The 24,573-nt window shown below is 40.1% G+C and overlaps 1 protein-coding gene across 4 annotated transcripts in view; it reads left to right on the top strand.

Annotated features, from left to right (window-relative positions):
• FBXO21 (F-box protein 21) overlaps positions 1-22,148 on the top strand; it is a 31,654-nt gene extending 9,506 nt beyond the window's left edge. The window contains exons 1-10 of one of the 4 annotated variants that reach the window (XM_065568301.1): positions 48-442; positions 1,446-1,517; positions 4,997-5,157; positions 5,494-5,630; positions 5,954-6,090; positions 7,052-7,228; positions 8,055-8,187; positions 14,705-14,895; positions 16,996-17,153; positions 19,838-22,148. In XM_065568301.1, the coding sequence (XP_065424373.1) occupies positions 189-442; positions 1,446-1,517; positions 4,997-5,157; positions 5,494-5,630; positions 5,954-6,090; positions 7,052-7,228; positions 8,055-8,187; positions 14,705-14,895; positions 16,996-17,153; positions 19,838-20,016 (1,599 nt within the window). In that variant the 5' untranslated portion in view covers positions 48-188 and the 3' untranslated portion in view covers positions 20,017-22,148. Of the gene's footprint in view, positions 1-5; positions 443-1,445; positions 1,518-4,996; positions 5,158-5,493; positions 5,631-5,953; positions 6,091-7,051; positions 7,229-8,054; positions 8,188-14,704; positions 14,896-16,995; positions 17,154-19,837 lie in introns of those variants that run through there. The other 3 variants (XM_008171506.4, XM_042843190.2, XM_042843191.2) reach the window with 3 other exon arrangements.
• The last annotated feature ends 2,425 nt before the right edge of the window (positions 22,149-24,573 follow it).

The following is a 24,573-nucleotide window of genomic DNA, read 5'->3' as shown; positions in this document are numbered from 1 at the left end:
TACAGGAAGTGTCTAACCTGGAAATACTATGCAAAGAAAATTCTTTACTTTCTACGACAACAGAATATTTTAAAAAATCTGAAGGCATATCTTGAACGACCTGGGGACCAACTGTCATTTTTGGAAGGTGAGTATTGGCCTGAAAGAAGTCTCATGGTTTATTGTGATGGATTCATGAGGTCTGGTCTATGCTTTACCCTGAAACCCGTGTCCTGGGAGTGTTTCTGCAGTGTGACAGACTCCAAGGATCCACGGGGCAGAGCTGTGGCCTTCACAACTCAGAAACTGGGCTTTCAGGCACCAGCCATCCCTGTCTTTTTCCGGGGCTCCCTGCAGTGAGTCCAGCCAAGCCAGAGTCCTGGGAGAGACTCATTTCCACCCCTTTAGGACAGTGTTCTGAGGAAGTATCTGCAGTGACACCAGGCAGCCTTTTCAGAACAAGGTAATATTGATTGATCATGTGCAATACAGAGTCTGAAAGTCTTTAGGTTAGCATGAGAGAGGCAGGATATGGTTTCATGCCCTGCTCCCCTTTTGTTTCCCAGTGCCAGGAGAGAATCTTCTCCGTGTCCGTATACCCTGCTCTTAATACAGACACCTGACACCTTCCCCCTTTGTTCTCCAACTTGCGGCCTTTGCTCTGCTTTCCTGCAGAGATGTAGGGGGAGTCTACTCCTCCTTTTGGCTGTCTTTTGGGTGTGACTCTTCCAGGGCCATTGGGATTTCCATTGTCTCTTCTGGATAGGGTTGCCAACTGTCCCGGTTTCGCCGGGAGTCTCCCGGAATCGGGCTGTACCGCCCAGTGGCTACTGAAGCCAATCTGGGAGATTTTAGGCCACTAAAAGTCTGGCAGCATAGTGGGGCTAAGGCAGGCTCTCTGGCCCTGCACCTCTCCCGGAAGCGGCCTTCAAGTCCCTGCAGCCCCTGGGTGGGGGGGGGAAGAGGGAGGGACGTGTCTTTGCATGCTTCCCCTATCCTGAGCACTGACTCGGCAGCTCCTATTGGCCAGGAACTGCAGCAGGTAAGGGCAGCACACGGAGCCCCCTGCCCCCCCCCCCCTCCCAGGGGCTGCAGGGATGTGCTGGCCATTTCTGGGAGCAGTGCAGGGTCAGAGCAGGCAGGTAGCCTGCCTTAGCCCCACTGCGCCACTGACAGGGAGCCACCCTCCCACACCCCAACCCACTGCCCCAGCCCAGTAAAAGTGAGTGAGAGTGGGGGGAGAGTGAGCAATGGAGGGAGGGGGGGAATGGAGTGAGCGGGACAGGGCCTCGGAGAAGGGGTGGGGCCTTGTGGAAGGGGCGGGGCAAAGGTGTTTGGTTTTGTGTGGTTAGACCATCGGCAACCTTACTTCTGGATCCTCCGTTCACAAGGGTAGGCTCTGTTCAGTTAGTTAATGATTCTGCTCTCCAACCAACAAACAACTTTTCCCTTCCCTTTACCCTCAGGCCATTTCTATGCTACAGGAACTGTAGAGCCATGGTTGTGGTGCCATACCTATGCCAGCATAATCCCATAGTGTAAGTACGGCAACAGCAGGGTTTTTCCATTGCTGTAGGAACACCAGCTCCCCAAATGATGGTAGCTAAGTCAATAGAAACATTCTTCCGTTTACCTTGCTTTGTCTACGCCAATGGGGGGTAGGTCGGCATAGGGTGGTCTTTCAGTGCTGTAACTACATGGACCTAAAACTTCACTGTAGACAAAGTCTCAGTGCATAGCTGTATAAAGGACTGAGGGAAACTGAGGCACAAATTGACTCCTCAAAAAGTTACCAAAATCCCTATGATAGTCACCATTATTAACAAGGTAGTGATTGAATGCTGTCTAGCTCAAACGGACTGTCAGCTGTTTGTATTTTTACTAGATCTTGTTGAGTGATTGAACAATAGACCTGAGCTCTTCAGGTAGCTGAAATCCTCAAAAACTAATGCTATCTGCTTGGACTTGTATCGCTGTCAAGACTTCATTTGTTTCTCTCTCTGCTGAGCACGATAATGCTCACAAATGCCGATGGGTGTGACTGGGAAAGCAAAAATACTTGTCAGATGGCACTGTCTGCCAGAAGGCCTCTAGGAGCCTGATTCAACAAAACATTTAAGCACATGCTTCTATCGATCTATGCTTTTATAGACAAAATACCATTACACATACGCGGAGGCAAAGCTAACTACAGCTCACATTCGAGTGCATTTCCTTTGGTCGATTATACTAATATAGCTACCGTACATCTCAGGCCCAGCTTTCCGAACCCCTTGCATCTACTCTTTTAGTCCCATCAGCTGTCTATGGAAATCATTGATCAGACAGTTTTTGCCCTTTTTATTGAATGCATTTTTAAAAATCACCATTGTTATTTTGTACATAAAATATAATACTTCTGAATTTTTTTGATGGTAGGAGAGGGAAAGGGCCATATAACAGTGTATTTAGTTGGCTGTTTTAATGAAAATGACTTAACAGTATCAGTTAAACCAAGCCAGACTGCAGACATACTCAGTGACGTGACATATATAGTACCTATGTGGTATCTTCTAAGGTAAGATGCACAATGATACCATTTCCCTGTTTTGATTTTATGTTGTTTCAGCATTAACTTTTTTGGAGGTGTGGGAGGTGGATGGGTGGCTTTGTGTTTATTTCTGCACCAGCTTGGCTATTTGTTAGACTATGGAGATGTACATTTTTTTTTTATTAGGCACCTTGGCCTAAATCAGAGGTTCTCAAACTGGGAGTCGGGACCCTTCGGGGTCGCGAGGCTATTACATGGGGGGGTCGCGAACTGTCAGCCTCCACCCCAAACCCCGCTCTGCCTCCAGCATTTATAATGGTGTTAAATTTATAAAAAAGTATTTAAAATTTATTAGGGGGGGTTACACTCAGAGGCTTGCTATGTGAAAGGGGTCACCAGTACAAAAGTTCGAGAACCACTGGCCTAAATTCAGCTGTCTGTCTGTATTCAGCAGAGCACTTAAACATATGCTTGAATTAAACACTTTGCTGTGAAAGAGACTCTGATAACTAGAACTGAGGTATATGGTAGCTGCATTGTTGTAATTGGTCAAAGTAAATGTGCTTTAATAAGAGTTGCAACTAGTTTTGCTTCTGTATATAAATAAATAAATAAATTAATGGAGATATCCTATCTCCTAGAACTGGAAGGGACCTTGAAAGGTCATTGAGTCCAGCCCCCTGCCTTCACTGGCAGGACCAAGTACTGATTTTGCCCCGGATCCCTAAGTGGGCCCCCTCAAGGATTGAACTCACAACCCTGGGATTAGCAGGCCAATGCTCAAACCACTGAGCTATCCCTCCCCCCAAATGATGTTTTATGTTAAATGATATTTTGTCTAGAAAAATATTTCTGGTGTTTTCACTTTGTCCTCAAATGTTTTAGAATAAATATTTACATTCCATGCATATTTGACTAACAGAATGAAGATTAATGTCACTATGAAAGGTTTGTTTTTATACCATGTTTTGTAACCTTCCTGTATACAAATGAAATCAACATTTATTAACTATCTTTCAACTTTGTTCCTCAGGGTTACTCTTTGCCAAAGGCATTTGCTGTCATTTCTTTTATCAAGTAATCTTACTTTTCTTTAAAATGTTTGCTCACCGGTGTCGTCTTAGGAGATGCACTTATGTGATTGTCCCAGGGGACAGTATTTATGTAATGTCAAGCAGCCTACTTCACTACTGTATTAGCATAATGTAAGGCACTCACACTACACGAGGCTTCTTAAAAATGAGATGTAGTTTATTTAAAATAAAATCCTCAACACCCTCCTTTTAAAGTTCTGATAGTGGAAACAAGTGCTCTTTAGAAAAAACTTGTGGTATTGCTGGACACCTGCTTTCCCCAAAGTTCATACTCTTGAGCTACGTCATGTAAGCCTGAAATAGAGAATTAGGGAGAGAATATGTTTAGACTTTGGAAGTGCAGGGTCCTCCCAAGATTTGGGGAAGAAGCAATCAGTCTTGGTGTGTACTCTAAAAATATGATAAATGTGAAAGTTAAAACATAGTTTAGAGAGTTTATTTTGGTGTTATGAGTTAAAAGTGGTGGTAGACTTTAGAGAAGGGAATGTGTTGGGGCAGGACATAGAAGCCAAAGGCTGACACTTTGTGGGCTTTTTTGGAGGGGAACTCTGGCTGATATTGCAGGAGGTGTTTTTGTCGTGCATATTGGGCTGCTGATGTATGTGGCACTTTGCAAAACTAGAAAAGACATGATCCCTTTTGCAGAGATCTTATAGACCTTTGGCAGCTGAATATAGTTAGGACAAGAAGTTGGACAATAGGGAGGTTTTGGAAAGAGCAGTGACAAGGCAACCAAGGAAGGATTCTCAGAAAGTGTTTTTTTCTCAAGGAGTTTGACACAGGACACTTGGACAAAAATGGGAGACTGTTCCAAGAATAGTGGACATATTAAATGAAGACAGCATCAAGGGTGGGGGTAGGGGACAAATGGAGCAATAAGAAGAGAGGCCTGAAGGAATGCAGGGAGCAAGGCTGTAGTAGAAAGAAATATGAGCAGAAATGGAGTTGGATTGAGAGTATGGAAGGCCTTAAAGGTAAGATTCTTGAGTTAGACATAAGTGACAGCAAGCTGCTGAAAAGATTCAAAGAGGCAGGGAAGAGAGATGACTGGTACAGAATTGATCTAATGCAGCTTCTCCTATTCCGTGTGAGATTCCATTACTTCTGCTTTCAAGAAACTGGGGGACAAATTCGCTCTAAAGAGCAGGAGGTTGCATACTTGAGATTCAAAATCTGAAAGTCTGAGAAGTGGTTGCAAGACTTAAATAAATGTCTCTTTAAGTCAAAGTATCCGTATCATTTGTGTCTGTGTCTCTGTTTTATGATTTGGGTATGACTTTATATCAGAACCAATGAACATTTTAAAAAAAAAGTCTTTTGTTTTGCTAAAATATGTGCTTTTAAACAAAGAGCTGGAAAGTGAAGAACAGACCAAAATCCTATTTTTAAATAGCTTATCTGTTCCAGGTGCTGTTTTAATTGACCAGTACTGTAATCCTCTCTCAGACATCTGTCTAACAAGTATCCAAGCGCAGGTTGACGATATCACAGACAAAGTTCGCAAAGTCCTGCGGACCAAAAACCCTAGGCATCCAAGCTTGGCTCCAAAGGCAGGTACTGTAGAGAAATGTGGTCCAGTTGGCCCTTTCAGACTGATGTTGCTATAGTCTTGATCTTGCCTAAACAATGCTTATTTTGTTTAACTTACTCCATAATTTTTAAATAGTCTTAACATGGGGCTTGGGAGGTATTCTTTTCTTTCTTGGAGCCATTACAGACTGAACAGCAATCAAATCACACTCTTGAGTGTCTTCTAAGATCTGAAAGAGGGGAGTCTCTCTCCCCTGAACCTTATGAAGTGTTCTGTGAAGTTTGCTCTCTTTCAAGGAATGATTTTATTATTACTTAATAATCTTTTCTCTCAGTCTTGTCACTCTGTATTCATTTTAGGAGAGGTCTTGATTGTTTCTGATGTGGAGTTTCAAAGGCAGGTACTGGATGCTGTGAATTGTGTCCTGTATGAACAATTAAAATACAAAGGAAATGAGATGGATTACTACAACTCCTTGAATTCATACATTCACCAGGCAAGTGTGTATTTACTGAACCAGCCAAGGAAGCCACTGCTAGTACAAGTGTGAGAGAGAATTCTACTTGCACTTCTGTCATGTTTGCATAGATGAGTAAGTAAAATAAACCTGTATGCACCAATGTCACAAAGGGGTGGCTTGCTGTAAACAGCGTAGTATGTTAACTCTCTCTTGTTGCTGGGTCAGTGCATTTTGAGGCATTTTGAATAAAATTGCATCTCAGCTGAGAATCCTGGTACTCTGTACATTGAATTTTTAACATCCTGCATTAAATGATCTATGATTTGTAAGCTTCCCTCTGATTTAGTCTCATTTTTCAGGTTTTAATCCGTAGGACGGGAATCCCTATCAGCTTGTCTGTGCTCTATTTAACAATTGCCAGGCAGTTGGGAGTCAGACTCGAGCCAGTCAACTTTCCTAGTCACTTCCTGCTGAGATGGTGTCAAGGGAAAGAAGGGTAAGATTTCTGTTAATTTCATTTGACTTTTGGGAAGACCAATAAACCATTTACCCCCCAGGAGGCAGTTTTCCCAGCCTGACTCTGTTGGCAGAGAGGTCAAGTAAAGCAACCATCTCTGATGACAAGATGTTAAAATAGATCAGGTTGAAAGTTCCTGGTTAACTATTTTTTCACATTTTTTTTTCTGATGCAAATAGAAAAGTTACTTCTTGTTTCAGCATTAAAGTATTTTCTGAGGTAACCCATAAATGCAGGAGCATCTTGTCCAATATAGATATGAGTTTAATTGCTAAATCTGTACATCAGCCAGCAAGTGAATACACAGCTGTGTATTCACTCAAAGGGTTCTGAATGGCAACAGACTTCCTGAATCAATATAACAGTAGTTAGGGTAGCACTTCTGCTTTTCATAATTTTATAGCTTTTTTTTTTTAAGGAATTTCATTTAATCCTTTGTGCAGCACAACTGATAGAAGCTGATGCTATTGTGTCATGTACCCACCTGCTCTCTGAATCAGTGTTGGTGACTCCTCGAATGACCTAATGATTGGCTGTTGGCAGTGATGTTACTCCCAGAAGTACAAATTTCAGGGGTAATGTTAATGATCTCATTCAATACAATGAACTTGATTACACAACCCCCTGATGGGTATTTGACTCCCATCCCGCCACAATACACTGCCATGGGCTGCATTGTACAACAATCTCTTGTTAGCCAAACATGGCCTTCAAATATATCATAGAATTAGGTAAAGCAAACTTGAGAATAGTTTGCAAGCCTCTCTGGGGAGACGAAGCACTACTGATTAAAATAATTTGACTTTTGTAGTCTTTTGCCGTGTGTTTGCAAGAAGGTAAATAAGAGGAAACTGACTAAACCCTGTCACTAAAGGAGCTGAGGTACTGACAATATTCACCTCAAACTTAAACAAACTTTATTTTCTTGGTGTTTCATTAGAAGCACAGACATCTTTGACTACATATACATAGATGCCTTTGGAAAGGGAAAGCAGCTAACTGTGAAAGAATGCGAGTACCTGATTGGCCATCATGTAACAGAGGAGTTCTATGGAGTGGTTACTTCAAAGGAGGTCTTGCAGCGTATGGTGGGAAACCTCTTAAACCTTGGAAAGCGGTAAGGTTTACATAAACCTCATGAAGAATTTAAAGCCTTACATAAATGTGGACCTGAAAAATTCTGCTTTGATCAGTAATATGCTTCTTTGTGGCAGTCATGAGTGGATTTACGGGGTATAAGCCGTATCAGTTATTCACTTGGCAGTTCTACCCATCACTTCTCGTTATTTAGTGACTCTTAACAAGAATATTCCTGTAGAGTGAATATCAGAGAAAGTATTTAGTAAAACAAATTTCATACAAGCAAATCAAGGGACTGTTTTTCCTTTAGGGCATATTAGAGTTTTCACTATCCTGTAGAGAAAAAGGATCTTCCATTGTGATCTGGTGGATTGATCCCACATGATCAACTGGGTGTGGTTACACTGGGGCTGTCATCATTAGACTTGTAATTCTGTTTCTATTTATGAGCACCTTTCTTCATTTTGTCTAAGGAGTCTTCGCTGTTAGTTATAGAAGACCAAAAAAGCACAACCCTAAAAGAATTGCTCCAAGCATGAATGAGCAAGGAGAACCATATCCCAATCTGAGAGAAAGAAAGCTTGCAACTTGGGGAGTGAAGTCTCTGAAAGGGGTCTTGGAACCATGAGATTTTTTTTTTCCAAAGGGAAGGAGTAGAGTTTGGTAGGGCAATTTTAGTGCAGTTCCCTCCTAGCAGAGTGTAGTGGATGCTGTTAGCAACAATAAGCCCCTGGAGTTGCTCCAATTGGATGAGTACCAGTACTGTGTAATGTCATTATTGATCATTGTCTCCCGGATGCTGAAGTAATAGGGAAAGGAAATGAAGATTTAACCTTAAAATTGAATTTCTTCTTTGCTGGTAGGGAAAGCACTGATCAGTCCTACCAGCTCTTGAGAGACTCCTTGGATCTGTACCTGGCCATGTATCCGGACAATGTGCAGCATCTAATGCTCCAGGCTAGGTTATACTTCCACCTGGGAATCTGGCCAGAAAAGGTACCCTAACGCTTGGTCATATATTTTATCATAGGGGTAAGCTATAAAAACAGTAGATGATTGATTCTGGGCTACAGTAGCTTGTGTTGTAGTCAGCCAAGAGCTGTTTCTGTTGTACAAACAATGTAAAGAATTATCACACTTCAAAAATCAACATCTCCCGTATAGAGAAGAGATTTTCCTTTTTGTAGTCCCCACTGCATATCTGTGGATAGCCTCTGACCTGAGTCAAAAGTTAGGATTACCTGCCCATAACTGTTTTTTTTTTTTTTTTTTTTTTTTTTTTTTCATTTTAACTTGGGCTTTCAGATTCTCTTGATGTATCTAGTGCTTTACCTCTGCACCAAGATTGTATGTTTCTAGGTAGACTTGAACAGCCATAGAGCTGTAAGATACACAAGTGTTTTACATAGGCTGTTCTCAGGGGTGGCAGATGACAGAACAAGGAGCAATGGTCTCAAGTTGCAGTCGGGGAGGTTTAGGTTGGATATTAGGAAAAACTATTTCACTAGGAGGGTGGTGAAGCACTGGAAAGTGTTACTTCGGGAAGTGGTGGAATCTCCATCCTTAGAGATTTTTTAAGGCCCAGCTTGACAAAGCCCTGGCTGGGATGGTTTAGTTGGGGATTGGTTCTGCTTTGAGCAGGGGGTGGGACTAGATGACCTCCTGAGGTCTCTTCCAATCCTAATCTTCTATGATACAGAGGTCATGGGTGTAAGAGCTCTTACTGGGTTAAGGAAAAATATTTCCTGATAAAGTAAATCTTTGGGATTACCTGTTATAAACTAAACTAGAACTGTGTTTTGGCACGCTCAACCCTTTCCCACTTCTTTTCACAATACAACAACTGCAAAAGGAATCCTAAACATGAGAATAATGGGGCTCATGCTTCAGTCACGCCAATCAAGGCAGGAGACCAAATAATTTGACAGAGAAAGGACCTGGACATATAAATTGTCTGAGTCACTCAAGCCTTCCATCAAGCTGAGAATAAAGCACATCATTAAGGAAACCATTTAATTACATTGAGCATGTTACAGTGCAGCTGCATATAACTTAGCAAAATTCAATTCATATCAGTGAAGGGGGATACCTTTTAAATCAAAATACATGTAAATCTCTGCTCAGCAGGGACTCGCCATTGGAACTTTACTCCCTCTCCCCCCCGAATATAACCCCATTCGCTGCTTTAGGGCTCTGCTGCCAGATCTTTGATTGTTCTGAGGGGCAGGAACAGTTGCTTCCTATATGTTGATGCAGTGCCTAACACAATGGGCCCCAATCCTGGTTGATTATGGAGAATAATACGTGGCTGCATATTCCACAGATCTTGTCAATCACTTCTGCACAGCACAATATTACCCAACGTAGTGATTGTCCAAGTGACGTGATGAAAGTTAGTGGCTAAATTAAGAGGATCATTATATGTGTACTGTGTTTTTTTTTGTCCATTTCCTGGAGTCAAGGGGAATACAACAAAACAAGATCCCCAAAACTCTATCACGTGTCTTTATTTGTAATATCCTTTAAAAATCAAAATCCAATAGCTGCTTGTTCGGATTGTGAAGAATGTACGAAGGGAGCCCAACCTTTCAACAACATTCACTTCATTCCTCTTGCGGTTGCTTCAGCAACTTCTAAGCAATCTCTTCTCTCTCCTCCCTTTCCCCTTCCCTCCCCCCCCCCCCCCCCCAAGAATTCTAATATTCTTGTCTTAATCTCCATGGACTTCAAAGTGACCACCTGTCCATTACCAATTTTGGAGTATATAGAAACACCCTTCTCATTACAAAGATACGTGATCTGACTACAAAACCATTGATTGAAGGCCCATATAACTAAATTCCTCTTTGGCAGGCATACTTCAGTAAGCTTGGGTGGTATAGCTAGCGTGAATGTCTACCTTTGTATAATAAAATGTTCACCAAGCTTGCCGTTGTCTGAAGGAAATATCAGATTTAAGAGATTCACCCACAAATAAAATGATACAAGCTAATGAAGATTCTCCATGGGACTCTTCAAGTAGAAATGACAGATGTACTGTGACATGGGACAGCTAAGCTTTGTGATTCAGAGAGCTACCTGTGGCAAATTCCCCAGACCATCAATTTACTTCCTCTCACACCAGTGATTTGAAGGTTTATGGTTGATTTATTTTCAGTTTCCACTTTACTGTCCTGCAATTTGTTGATCTTAAGTACAGATGATGTCCTTAAATTGTATTCTCCATATCACTAATTTACTGCTCCAAATTTGCCAAACACCTTGAAAATCCTCAACCTTCTCAGTTATTGAGGATTCCTGAATTGCATCCATCTGTGCATGTGTTAATTCCAGACTTCTGGACCAGGGATCCGTTACTGGCACCTGAGAACAGCTGACAGAGGGCCCAGCATCTTTCTCCAGCCGAGAATGTGCTTTCAACTAGTCTCTGTGATGTGGAATTTTTATTTTTAAGGGTTCCCTTTTAGCAAAGTGTCCATCCAGCATAGGAAAAAAAATAAACCAACAACAATGGAGAACATCACATTTGTGGAAATAAATGTGAAATCTTAAGAGCCAAACAGAGCTAACCAGAATGCATGTTTTACTATTGCTTAAATGTGTACCTTTTGCAAATGACTTAAATCCCTAAACTGGATTAATTAAGGATAGACAAATTGGAGAGTGCTTATAAACAACTTTAATGCCAGATGAAGAAAAGATCCCTTTCTTTTGGTGTCACTTGATGCAGAGAAAGCTTTTGATTAAATGTAAAGTTCCAGACATTCTAAGTCATGTCCCATGTGGACCTTGGCCCCCAATTCCTTAAATGGATAACTGCTCTTTACGCCAGCCCAAAAGCACCTGTGTGAGTTAATGGGGTTAAATCTCCCTGCTTGAATTACATAGGCTAGGTAGGGGATATTCATTGTCTCCTTTACTTTTTGCATTGGCCATGGAGCCTTTTGCAAAAACGGTAAAGAGCAATGAATCTATCGCAGGAATAAAATTTGCAGGAACATATCAGAAAATAGCTTTATATACTGATGATGTAATATTTTAAGCTAAACCAAATATGTCCCTAAAACTAGTATCTAAAGAAATCTGAGAGTTTGGAAAAGCCTCTGTATTAAAGTAAGTTATGCCAAATCTGAAATACTAGCTATAAATTTGCCAGACTCTGAGAAGTCATTCCTCCAGAAAACATTTGAATGCAAATGGGCAATATAATAAGTCCTATAAGATACCTGGGAATTCAAATCTCAAACACCCTAGATGAGCTGTAAGATTTCAATGTCAAACTGGAACTGCAGTAAATGGGGGGTGGGGGGAGCTGGAGTCCTGAGGGAAATATGCAATTTCTTGGTTGGGAAGAATAGCCCCAGTGAAAATGAATGTTTTGCCAAGCAGAGTCTTGTTTCAACAACTTTCTGTAATCATCACAGATAAAACCCTAGCAGGAATACAGAGGAAACTCTTAGCATTGATATGGAATAAGAAAAGACTGAGTGCTGATACTTTGTACAGATCTTTAAACAGGGTGCACTAGCTGTTCCAAATAGTCAATGGTACTAACATGCCAGCCAGCTCAAAGCAGTAGTGGATTGGTGGTGCCCTAACTCAGACAAACACTGAGGTTTTTATTGAACAAGAAAATTGTGGCAGTGCCAACATCACTAGACTACCATGGATAATAAATTAAAAAAAAATCATGTCCTCCAGACATTTATACTTACCCTTAACAAAGGCTACTCCGTGGTTTGGGATAGAACTAGAGAGAAGTTCTTTTCCCTCGCCAGTGACACCCATTGTAAATAATCCAGAGCTTAACCCAGATCACAAACTATAGAGCTTTAAAGACTGAGTGTGCCATGTTGGCTGGCTATTCAGTAAAGAAACTTCTCTAACTTAATTTTTTATCTCTAAGTTTAACTGGCCCATTCTTCCATGGTACTTTCAAATGAGGCATTATTTCTCAATTCAGCTGTTTTATACAGAAAGCTAACTTTAATAGAAGTAATGGTGTCTAGTCAATTAGGAAACAAAAATATATATGACTAATTGATATCAATCTTTGCAGGCAGCTTTCCTAACCAAAAAAATCTATGTGTAGGATAGGCTGTGAAAAGGATCTGGGTAGAAAGATTGCCCCAGAGGAATAGGATTTGATTTGGAAAAGAGGGTCAGCAGCCTCAGTCTGTAACGCAATCAAAATTTCTCTAAAATGCTGTTTCAATGGTACCTCCTACCAGGCAGGTTAATATACGTGTATGTATAATATGTGTATATAAAATATAGATTGAATGAAGATAAATGTGTGGAAAAATTGTGGCGAAAGTGCAGATTTCATGCGTATAGGGTGGACATGTCCAGTCGTTAGACTGCTGGATTGCAATTCATAACCAAACATTACAAAGTGTTGAATATTTATTACTAAATGGTCCTTTGGTAATCCTCCTTGGACTTCCTAGCGGAAATGGTCACACAAAAGGAAGTGAAGAATTAACTTCTTATCTGCTAGGCTACTGATAGTTTCTCAATAGAAAAAGAAATAGCACAACCGTAGAGGAATGGCTCAAAAAAATGAGGTTCTGGTTATGGAAAAATTAATGCACCAGTTACACCTCAATCTAGGACCGTTCTTCAGATTTGTCACCTAAAAAGAATGGCTCAGGTTTGGGAATCTCCCTCACATCCTCAGCCGTGAAAACCGATGCAAAGAATTCATTTAGTTTCTCCACAATGGCCTTATCGTCCTTGAGTGCTCCTTTAGCATCTTGATTGTCTGGTGGCCCTGTTGGTTGTTTAGCAGGCTTCCTGCTTCTGATGTACTTAAAAATTTTTGCTATTTACTTTTTGAGTCTTTGGGTAGCTGTTCTTCAAATTCTTTTTTGGCCTTCCTGATAAAATTTTTATACTTCACTTGCCAGAGTTTATTCTCCTTTCTATTTTCCTCAATAGGATTTAACTTCCACTTTTTAAAGAATGCCTTTTCACCTCTCAGTGCTTCTTTTATTTTGTTGTTTAGCCATGGTGGCACTTTTTTGGTCCTCTTACTATGTTTTTAAATTTGGGATATACATTTAATTTGAGCCTGTATTATGGAGTCTTTAAAAAATTTCCATGCAGCTTGCAGGGATTTCACTTTTGGCACTGTACCATTTAATTACTGTTTAACTAACTTCCTCGTTTTTGTGTAGTTCCCCTTCCTAAGTAATGTTTAAAACAAAAATTGAGCAGGTTGCTTTTAAATAGCAAAAGATCCGAGACAGCTTTGATCACTATGCCAGGACTTTGCTTTTCCAGAGATTTCTTGCATTTGATGCTCTTAGCTGAGACATTAAATGGGAAATAAGACCCCATGTCCTATGCAGCACATTTGACCGAAATTAAGTAGCAGAGGATCTTGAACTAGGCAGCACTGCCCTCCAAGCCCTCTGCTCATTACTTGTCTAAGTATTTTTATGCCCTCGTTCATTGCCTCTCTGCCTCTGAGTCATATGTCAAACAGATCAATGTTTACTCTGATATTAACTTGTTATCCTATCCCAGATTTTCAGTGTTCAGTGTGCTGCAGGCATTTTGTAATGAAAATGCATAACCATGTTGCAGAAGCTATTAGGGGGATGCTGGGCAAGGGATAATTGGGGTATTTGACAGCTGCTGAGGTGTGTAAGTCAGTTTTGTTTTTTAGCAAATAGTAAGCACATGAGGCTTTTGATACTGGAATGGGATGCATTTCCCCTTCCCCTGACCCTTTAAGACAAATCAGACTACTTAAGATGACTTGGGCCCCGCTGAGTATCCCATTTTTATAACGCATGTCTGTGTAATATATGTTTCTAGAATAGTCTCATAAGAGCGGTCTGGTAGTCTAGCAACAACAAGCTCCCACCATCTCGGAAGCCTTGTTTGGAATCCTGAACCCTTCTCCTAGCTCTCAATGGTTGTATGGCTTACGAGTCTTTCAGGGGCGTACCCCTCATGTTTTGCAACGCTAACCTTTCTGAGAAATTAGGAGTGACATTAGTTGGCTTTGAAAGGACTATTTCCACTCCTTCCAGCTAAAAGGCTAGTGACTGTATTAGTGGGCATTAAGGGTGCTTGTAATTAGAAACAACTCTGAAGGGCTCTTTGGCTCTGCAGTCTAGAGCAGATGCCGGTTTTTGAAGAGCTGGCTGGTTGCAGGGTGCTGGTTCCTCGCTTTCACTGCTAAACTGCAGTAAAAGGCAGCTGATATGTTAAATATTTTCCTAATATTACTTTTCCGGTAAGTAATTGCAGTAGTTGCCATGTGCATGTTACATGATGCTGAATGAGAAGGGAGGTAGTCTGTGCAGAGGGGGATAGGTGGTGACTTGTTCAAAATCTGTAGCAAATGTGCTTCACCTTATGGAAAAAGTTTAGAGAACCCTCATCTGAAGAGGAACGGACATCTAGAATCGGGCACTTAAGCTCTATGGAGAAGATAGTTTTCTAAAGCTACTATAGAGACCGGTTTATAAACCTAGTTTTCTTTCTCTCACTGCTGAAGGTTCTGGACATCCTGCAGCATGTTCAAGTGTTGGATCCATCCCAGCATGGGGCAGTGGGGTATTTAGTTCAGCATACCTTAGAGCATATTGAACGCCGTAAGGAGGAAGTGGGACCTGAGGTGAAGCACCATTCTGAAGAGAAGCACAAAGATATCTGCTTTTCTATTGGGCTGATCATGAAACACAAGAGGTAATCAATTCGGAACCTTTCAGTGTCCAAAAGCTGCCACTGTAACACTGCGGGCTCTTGTTTGTATATGGAATGATGTATTCAGCTGCTTCCTTCTTCCTGCGAGTGAACATCATTTTTATTACATGCTAAGGAACGGTTAGAGAAGTGTCTGAGAAGGAACATACTGCCCCTATGTGTAGTTATGCATGTATCCTTTTAGAGAGATGAAGCCTGACTTCTGTATACGTCACTGTCCTTTGACAGATTGCAAGTGTGTTGTCATTTTTTTGCTTAGTAAGAGGACGGTGAAGATGAGCCATCTGAACCCGAAGTGTTAATGTATTGGTAGGGATTCTATGGCTAAGCTCTTGAAATATACTGATAGCAATGAATATATCTCATTATTTTCTCTGTTCTTGCTCTTCTGTCCTCTTTGAAGGGACAGTGGGAAGGAACAGCAAATTCTTATACATCTTTTTTCTCCCATAATATCTTCTCTCCTCTTCCCTCATTCACTGGAGACTTCATTTTTCTGTTTTTACTTTTTTGGGGGTGCGACCTGCTGGTGATGTGCTCCTTCAGCTGCCTTTCTGGCCCCTGTGCCTGATAAATGCATGAGGAGCAGATTTAAGGGCAGAGACAGTAATTTTGGCTTCTCAAAGGATATCACACAATCACGTATAATGCTATAAAAATAAACTAGGTTTTATAGTTCTGGAAACTCTTTGCCCAGAATCCTTTGGTCACTTGGCAGGAATGGACAATAATTGTCCCTCCCAATACAATGACTTCTAAACTGGGTGTTAAATGTAAGCTGCCGGTCAGTTTGCATTGTAATAGGTTTGACTGCAGTTTTAGTATTTGACCAGCACATAGCAAACTAAATATGCTTTTCTTGCCAAATCTACTCTTAGAATGCATCTTGTCTCCTTCCCAATTCTTAATTTTTCTGTTTTACTGTAATTTCACTGTAGTTTTCAAGTTCGCTTTAATCTGTGCCACATACTGTTTGTCTTTTAGTATTTAACTCATGATTTGTATTTCAGTCATTTGGGAGTTAGTTCGTTTGAAGGGAACTTTACGAGGTCCATTGTATGAATTTACCAAGGGTTGTGTGGATTCTCCATCACTGACCATTTTAAATTCCATATTGGATGGCTTTCTAAAAAATCTGCTCTAGGAAATATTTTGTGAAAGTTTTCTCAGGCCTGCGTTTTATACAGGAGGTCAAACTAGATGATCACAGTGGTCCCTTCCGGCCTTGGAGTACATAAATCTATGTACTATGATAGCAAGGTGTTTGTTACCAAAGAAGATGGGATTGGGGGCAGTATACATGAACTACATACCTGAGGTTACTACAAGCTTGTACTTCACCCTTTAGAAATTCCTGTAACCTAATTCTACATAAAAAACTTCTTTATTGGAATTTGCCCTTGGGCTTACAAGTTGTGGCATGATCCCTTATGACCATTTGCTGCAAAGGAAGATTTATGGTGTATGGGCTGTGAGCTAGTGAATGCTGTCCTGCTCTGGGTATTCAAATACTATGGTGAAGGATAGGCTGGGACTGATCAGCCATTGAGTAAAGGGAAAGAAGGTGTCAGCATCTCTGAAGTGATTTGGGTGTGAGGCAGTAACCGTGGTGATAATGATTATTGGTTTATCAGCAGAGATGGGGAGAGAATGGCTGTTTGTGTTCAGTTAAACAAATGTGAGTTTGCTTTATTATTCAAAATATTTTCTTTGACCACAGAGTTAAAGTACAAGATGCCTGTTCCAATTCCCTCCTATATGAAGGAATATTATAAAAGGATCTCTTTGAACAAAAGTCTCCTCAGGTGGATTGGATTAGAATTGGCACCATGAGAACTCCATACATTTTTTGTTCTCAAAATGACTCTTAATTGGCTTTGCCTTCAGTTTGAAGGTGGAACGTGAATTTCTTAATCTACTTCGGTCAACGGTGTTCTTTATACAGAATCTCTCCCAGGAGCTCATGAGTGCCAGCATGCAGCTCCCATACCCTTTAGTGGCAGTCCTCCTCTCTCAAGAAGAGTATCTAGCTGTGCACCTTTCCAAGGTTTTGATTATTATTTTTTTTATACTTCTAATTAGATATGGCTATAACTGTGTCATTTATGGCTGGGATCCCACCTGCATGATGGGACAAGAATGGATGAGAAATATGAATGTCCATAGCCTACCTCATGGCCCCCATCAACCTTTTTACAATGTGTTGGTGGAGGACGGATCCTGCATATACGCTGCTCAAGGTGAGCAAATAAATCAGCCTGTAGATGTGATATGTGTGCATTTCATTTCTACGTACATGTGTGGTATATCAAATCGGTTATGCTTACTATTTGAACAATGTTAATATTTACACTAAAGTTATATGGCTACTAAATCACTAGTGTTTATTATTTAAACAAATTAATATGTACTCTGAAAATCAAGATTGAATCAGGAAGGAAACTGATATTCAAATCTTAAGTTGACCTACTTTGCTTCTGAACGCCCCGATAACTTCTCAACGAGATCAGGACTACTAGGAATAAACTCAAAAGTTAACTTCAGTTGAACTTGCCACCCTCCAATTTTATTTTGAAATATCTTTAATAGTTTACATAAGAAAACACTGCTGAAAACTTTGATTGCTATTATTTGGGAGAATAGATCCAACTTTCACTTAAATCTGAAAATTATTTGGTGGTATTATAGTTGATGTAATTCTGTAAGGGGCCTCAGAACAGTCTGAACACGTACCACGTGAGCTTCATTGTCTAGGCAGAATATGTTAAGGATGGAATTTCAGCCTTAATCCTGAATTTCTTGGCTTTTGTGGGTTTTTTCTTTTTTGTTTTTTGTCAGGTTCCTAAGGAGATTTGGACAAAAATCAGGAGTAAAGTAATTGTGTAATGGAAGGCTTCCTTTTTTATGATCACTGTGCCTTTTATAGAAATTGTTCTGGCCATTTTTTTAATGCATTGTGCTATATAAAAAAAGAAATCTTGTGGTCAGAACACAGGCATACTGGGTACTAGGAACTTCTGCTTTCTAATCCTTCCTGTGACACTAACTTCCCCTTTGAGCTTGGGCAGATTACTTCACTTGTCTTCCTCTCATTATCTATAAAATGGGGACAATACTTTCATCACAGGGGGGTTGCAAAAACTGATTAAAAGTTTCTGAAGCACTTTGATTATGAAAATTTATTTTGACTGAATATGGTTCAGCTTTCACTAGAGGGTGCTGTCTAACATAGTTTGCAGTACAGTACAAGAGCAAGTTTAAAAAATAAATTTAAAGGTCAGATACACTTGTAGGTGTAAAATACAGGGAGATTTGTGGTTCTAGATTTCCCCAAATATTTTACTTTGCACTTGGTAGTCCAAAAATAAGTATTACTTGGGATTCTTGAATCTGCCCCAATGCTTGTGTGTTTATGAAGCAGACTTTGGAAGGTCCTGCATTTTCTAAGAAACAATATTTTCTTCTCTCTGCACACGCTGCTATTAGGATGAGAATGAAGTATCTGCCCTGGTATCTTACTATAAGTGTTATGTTCTCATCTGTTTCACTTTTTTTTCTTAAACAAAATTAGTAACTATAGTACAGGTTGGTCGCAGAGCCCAAGTTCTCCTACATAAGCTGTGGGCTGGTACTGTCGTCTTGGTTCTCGAGCACAATCTTGTATTCTACAGTTGTTTTGTCCTTACTTGCCATCACGTATCTCCCTTGACCACTCGCACTTCCTGTCCCTTCCAAACTATGTGCAGGTCACTTTTTGCTTGTTGCATCAGTTTCAATTTTGTGCTTTGGAGACAGAGAGTGGGATTTTGAGGGGGAGAATGTCAAACAAATGTGTTTTGTTTTTTAAAGTTTTAACAGTTGTGGTTTATATGGTTTGGGTCACAACTAACTACTAAACACGTTACCGGTAATTCTAAGTGGTTTTCACCATATTGCTTGTGACCGATCAGTTTAATTGTTGCTAGTTTCAGAACTAGCGATGGATGGATTGTTCCTAAGTGGTGATCTCAGCATCTTCCCCAAGCACTACAGATAAGCCAAACAGTGCTATGCATAGCTTGTATCCACCCATATGCCAGTTACTGCCAAGTATATGTTACATCATTCAAGGCCTCCACAGGGATCGTACACCTGAGAGTCACTAATTGGCCACTGCACAGCAATGCTGCTTTACACAAATGAGAGCTTTTCCTCTGACAGAATAAATGAGTAGTAGGCATTTGGTTCATCTTCTTACTGTAGCACCATTGCTTCTGATCTTACTTTAATCTGTGTGTGTGCAGTGATTAAACGTTAATGTTTTAAAAATAGGAAAGAACATGAAAATACTGTGGTGGTAAGGAATAAACATTCACTTCTTATAGGACTGCTAGTCCAGAAAATGTGGGTTTTAAATGGTAATCTCTGTGTGCTAGACATAGGTCAAATCCCAGCTGATCCTTAGGAACCTTCAAAGTGGAAGACACAATTCTTCCTTCATGCATGTTTGAGACAACTGACTTCTCCTTAGCTCTTCAAACAATTTGGCAGTTTGTAAGGACCTCTTCTGGGAATTGTCTTCCTGACTGTGGGAGTTAGAGCCCAATTGTGTAGATCCTGCATAGATGGAGTGCCTATAGGATTGGGACCGAACTCCCAAATGTCCTTGTTCTCTCTTCAGTATGAACCATTTACTTCTCTTCTGCACAGTGAACTGGTATCCATTAATGACTTCACAGCAACAGCCAGTCACTCTAGTTTAATTCCAGCAGTACTGTTCTCAGACACAGTAGTTTGGTAGTAGTATAAAAAATATCAGCTCTGCTCAGAAAACAGAGCAGGTGAAACCCTGAAACAGAAGACTGACTAGCTTAAGGCAGAGACAAAAAGCTTCTTCAATGCTGGGCATTAGTGTGCTGATAACGGCTTTTTCTTCTCTCTACAGAGAACCTGGAATATAACTTGGAGCCTCATGAAATCCCACACCCTGATGTCGGCCGCTATTTTTCAGAGTTTACAGGCACTCACTACCTGGCAAATAAAGAGCTGGAGATTAGGTATCCTGAGGATTTGGAACTTTCTTGTGCAACAGTCCAAAAGATCTACAGCAAAGTCAAGGAATGAGTGAAACTTGATCACAAGGACAGAAGAAAGTTTATCACAGCTGCTGCTGTATCCTCTTTGTGGACAGAATTATGGAAGCCAATTTTCACAATAATCTTCAGGCGTATGCCCCAGGAATTGCATCGCACTTCATAACCTGTGAGATCACGTATGTCTAATAACCACTCAGTTACCATCTGCCCACACTAGTCCATTAATTTGGGATGCATTGGTATTCCAGACAAGGCATTCATTATCTTGAAGTGACAATCAAAGTATGAAGTGTATTGTCCCCTTGAGTGCTTGCATTTACCACTTGTGTGTTTAGGATCGATTTTTCATATTTAGGATGTGAGCATGTTACGACTCTAGCTGGAGTCTGGAATAATCCCATGTTATGGATAAAGAGATTGATCATACTTGCAGTATTTTTTTATATATCTATTCTGTGTATACAGTAGTTTTAAGGTCTCTCTGAAGTTCCACAATTGTTTGTTTCCTCAATTCTGATTTTCCTCTTACCCTGAAAATGATAAGTGTTGCTAACATTCCAATTCTGAAATCACTTGTCAGCCTCGGCAATGGCACTGAAACTTTCTTGAACAAGAATCATGAGGCACCATATGATGGTGAGTTCAACTGTAACTTGAATGGACCTCATACATGTAACGCTTCCAGCTGTTACAAACGCACCGTTGAATCATTTTATAGAAAATAAGATCCTGGCAATTTTCTCTCCCCAGTATACTTGTTGTTGGGCCCCTGATTCCTACCTGTACTTTTTCTTCCATTATGTTCTCTTCATGGTGTTGAATTTGTGATGTGGTCATATATGTATTTTTCTACATGTCTCCTTTTATCTGGTTGAAACTGTTAAAACTTGTAGTTTGAACCACCATCTTGTGGTGAAGTCTTTATTTAGTGAGCTGTTATCTATACTGTCAGATTGCAATTGTGCCATGAAAGCCAGTAGACGCCAGCATCTGGCAAACAATACATGGAGAACTTATTTCCTATATCATGATGCCTTCTTTCTTTTGATCAAAAGAAAAATGCCCTTTGAAGGGGAAAAGAGGGTTAACTATTTGTCCAAATTCTGACTTCTGCAAGGGAGGTGCTTCAGAAACGGAGGACACTTGAATTGTAATGAGGCTGCCGCCGTAGAGTCTGCAAAGCCTAGAAAAATAGTACATGATTATTTTCTTTTAGGGTTACATAAGAATTGGATGTGAAGTTGCAAAGTATTTACAAAGATATGGAATATCTACAGTACTTTCGTTTCTAAATTAATAACTCCTGGCAGGCTGCAGTCATGGTTTCTAATTACCGTGTGGTTACATAGTTATAGACAGAAGACTTAGTTATCCTGCCCTGTAGAGTAAAATGACACCCTTATTCTTGTAACATTTTAAATGTGTCTGTGCACTAACGTGCACCCTTCTTTTTAAGATAATTGATTTGCACGCAGTCTTGTGTAAATATTTAACAAGCAACTTATACTTTTCACAGTGAAGTTTCATGATCTGCAAGTTCCTCAACGCTTGAGAGGCAGCAGAAAAAAACCTATTAGTGCTAATAAAAAGGAAAGAATAAAATTACACTACAATAAATTTTCTGATAATCCCAGCTGAATTAAAGGGGATTTAGGTACAAAATTGTCACTGATTTGAGAGTCATGTAGCTAAATCCTTGTGCAAACTTCAAACTAAAATCCAAATCTCTGTCACTAAGGGGTTGAAAATTGTAATTTTTAGGGCATATCCTGAAAGATTGCCCATGTTTGGAACGACTCTGCTAGTAGAGTAAATGAGGGAACACTGCCTTCGGTTTTAATTTCTAGGCTGTTGTGCATCTGACCCTTAAACATATAGTAGAAAGAGACAGATGACTAGGAGTCAGGATTTCCAGGTTCCCAGCTCTGCCACTACCCACTGTGTGACCTTGGGCAAATCATTTCTCTCTGCTGCACTTTTTATCTGCAGAATGGATGGTCTAATATTTACCTGTTGTACCTCCCATGGGTGTTTTTGAATGTTTGGAAAGCACTTTGAAATTCTCAGCTGAAAGGTGCTTTATAAATGCAAACTCTTATTCTGCTATTGAATATCAGTGGTACATGTGCAATTAAACTCCTACACAAGCTCTGGTCAGCATCGTGTTTCAGTGTGACTTGGTTTTCCTTTGTCTTTAAAGGTAACATTAAAACAAAATTTTAACCTCAAGTTATAACTGTAAATATGTATTGACACATTTAAATATATGCTATAATTTAGTAATACAAAATGGGCTTGAAAGTAGCCCCTATAGCCTGTTTGTGTAAATTTTTATTTGGGCACTTATATATCTTTTTTTAGAAAGTGGATTTTGGACCTGATAAATCATAACAACTGTTCTGGACCTTTTTCACAAATCTGTGACCTAGTCCCTTGTCACACTTACTGTATCCATTTGTGAGGTGGAACCATTGCAATGTACTATTGGATACAAGTATTAAAAGTGAGTTATGTATAGCTACTTTTCAAACAATTGTTCAAACAACTGTTAGCTTGTGTCTATATTACAGAGTAGGTTGATCTTGTCCAGGGGTTCTCAAACTATGGGTCGGGACCCCTCAGGGGGTCGCGAGCTGTCAGCCTCCACCCCAAACCCCACTTTGCCTCCAGCATTTATAATGGTGTTAAATACATTAAAAAGTGTTTTTAATTGACAAGGGGGGATTGCACTCAGAGGCTTGCTATGTGAAAGGGGTCACCAGTACAAAAGTTTGAGAACCCCTGAATTTTCTTATTTATACAATGGACACATCGGCTGCAGAATTTTATGTACGAATTACTTGTGAATCATAGGATCTGTAGAACACTTCTGCATGTCTATGTACTAAAAATAGCAGAAAGATTTCTGTGGAGGTTAGAAGGGGAAATATCTTTGTATGAGAGAGTTTAGCCCACATTGTGATTCTGCTCTGCCGTATGATTCTGTAAAAATGGCATCATGTGACTATATGTACAGTTTTCTTTTTCATATGAACTAAGTTTAGGAGTAAAAAGATTAACTTTCTAACTTCCAGTCCTACACACCCAGTTTGGGATCTGAGTCAAGTTTGGGTCTTTTCTTAGATATCACTAGTAAGAAGGTTCTGTAGGGGAAATTACGTCCTCAGTGACACCCACGTGATCCTATTGCTTTCCATGGGGTTGCAGAAATGTAAGTGATTGGAACTTAGTAAACAACTCTGTTGCACAAGAAGAATTGCTCCTTCTTAGCTTCATTGATTCTGCACAGCTAACTGGAATAAAAAATAGTGTGAGCTTTAGTGATTTAAATAAATGGTCAGATCTGATTGTGTTTATACACAGATCTGATAAGTCAAGTGCCATTTTCATAGTGACTTCTTAGAGTAGAACTGTATTTCACCCGGAGTATATCATTAGTAGATGATGATTCGGGAAAATAAAAGATCAGGGCCTGGGGGAAAAGACCCAATGGTCAGGATTATAGATGTATATAGGGTCAGACTTGCTTAACTTGACAAATCACTTCACCTAGATCATTTTATCCTGAGTAAATCACATCCAAAGCCAAATTCTTGAGTTATCACTTCATACTCAACAAAAATCTGCCTTTAGAATAGTCAAAACACCTTTCTAATTTAGGAGACACCTTCCAGGATATAAAACAGCTCTGAGAGTTGTATCTTGTCCTATGAACTGTTGCATATGTCATCGGTAGTAATTATGTACATGTTAAGGATACAAAAGCTTTTCCTAAAGCAGTATTAGGCTTTATGAACTTGCCATTACAAATTGTATTCAACATTCTCTTGGTTTTGAACGGTTTCCATTCTTGCAATTATGTTCCACTCTGTTAAGCAATTCTACATGTCCGCTTTGTTCCTTTTCCGTATTCAGATTTTTAGTATCCTGTATCCCATAGCAAAATATTACTTGTGTATTTCCTATTGCAACTCCTCTCTAGTCTTAGTGGGGGGGAAATGAATGTCACATCTTGGTTATTATTAACACTGCTTGCATACACACCTAAGCAGAGGCTAGATTGATCTTCCAAAACTGTCAAGAAAACTTTCTAGAATGGGCACAATACTTACATGTCCACATTTAATACACTGATACTGATATAGGAGAAACAAATATTTTACTGGCCTATCAAAAATTAAAATTATTCCAGGTGTGTTTTGTGAGTGCAACTCTTCGAAGCCATGTTAGATATATCTGTTATTGGGCATGAAGAGACACAAGGGGTTAATCTGATATCTAGGGAATGTCTGTCCAACTTCATGGATCTTGTGCAAGGATAGCTCGAGTAGCCGCACCCCCAAACCTCCTCCACTGGTGTGTGCATTTCCTAGAATCTTTCCTAGGCTGTACTCTCTTTGTTTCAGAAGGACATTGATTCTGGAATTTCTGAATCTCTTGAGCTATTCTTTTTGAGTGACTTCAGCCAGTATATACAGACAAAATATCTAAGCTGGTCCTTACCAGGCCTGTGAATAGCTTGCTTCTGGAAATATGGCACGTTTTCCAGAGAAACTGGAAGACTGTCTTTTCTTGTGTCATCCAA

Source organism: Chrysemys picta, chromosome 15 (genome assembly GCF_011386835.1).
Source record: "Chrysemys picta bellii isolate R12L10 chromosome 15, ASM1138683v2, whole genome shotgun sequence".
In the NCBI taxonomy this organism is placed as follows: Eukaryota; Metazoa; Chordata; order Testudines; family Emydidae; genus Chrysemys; species Chrysemys picta.
Note: the sequence above shows the minus strand (reverse complement) of the source record. Positions and strands in the feature narration are given on the sequence as shown.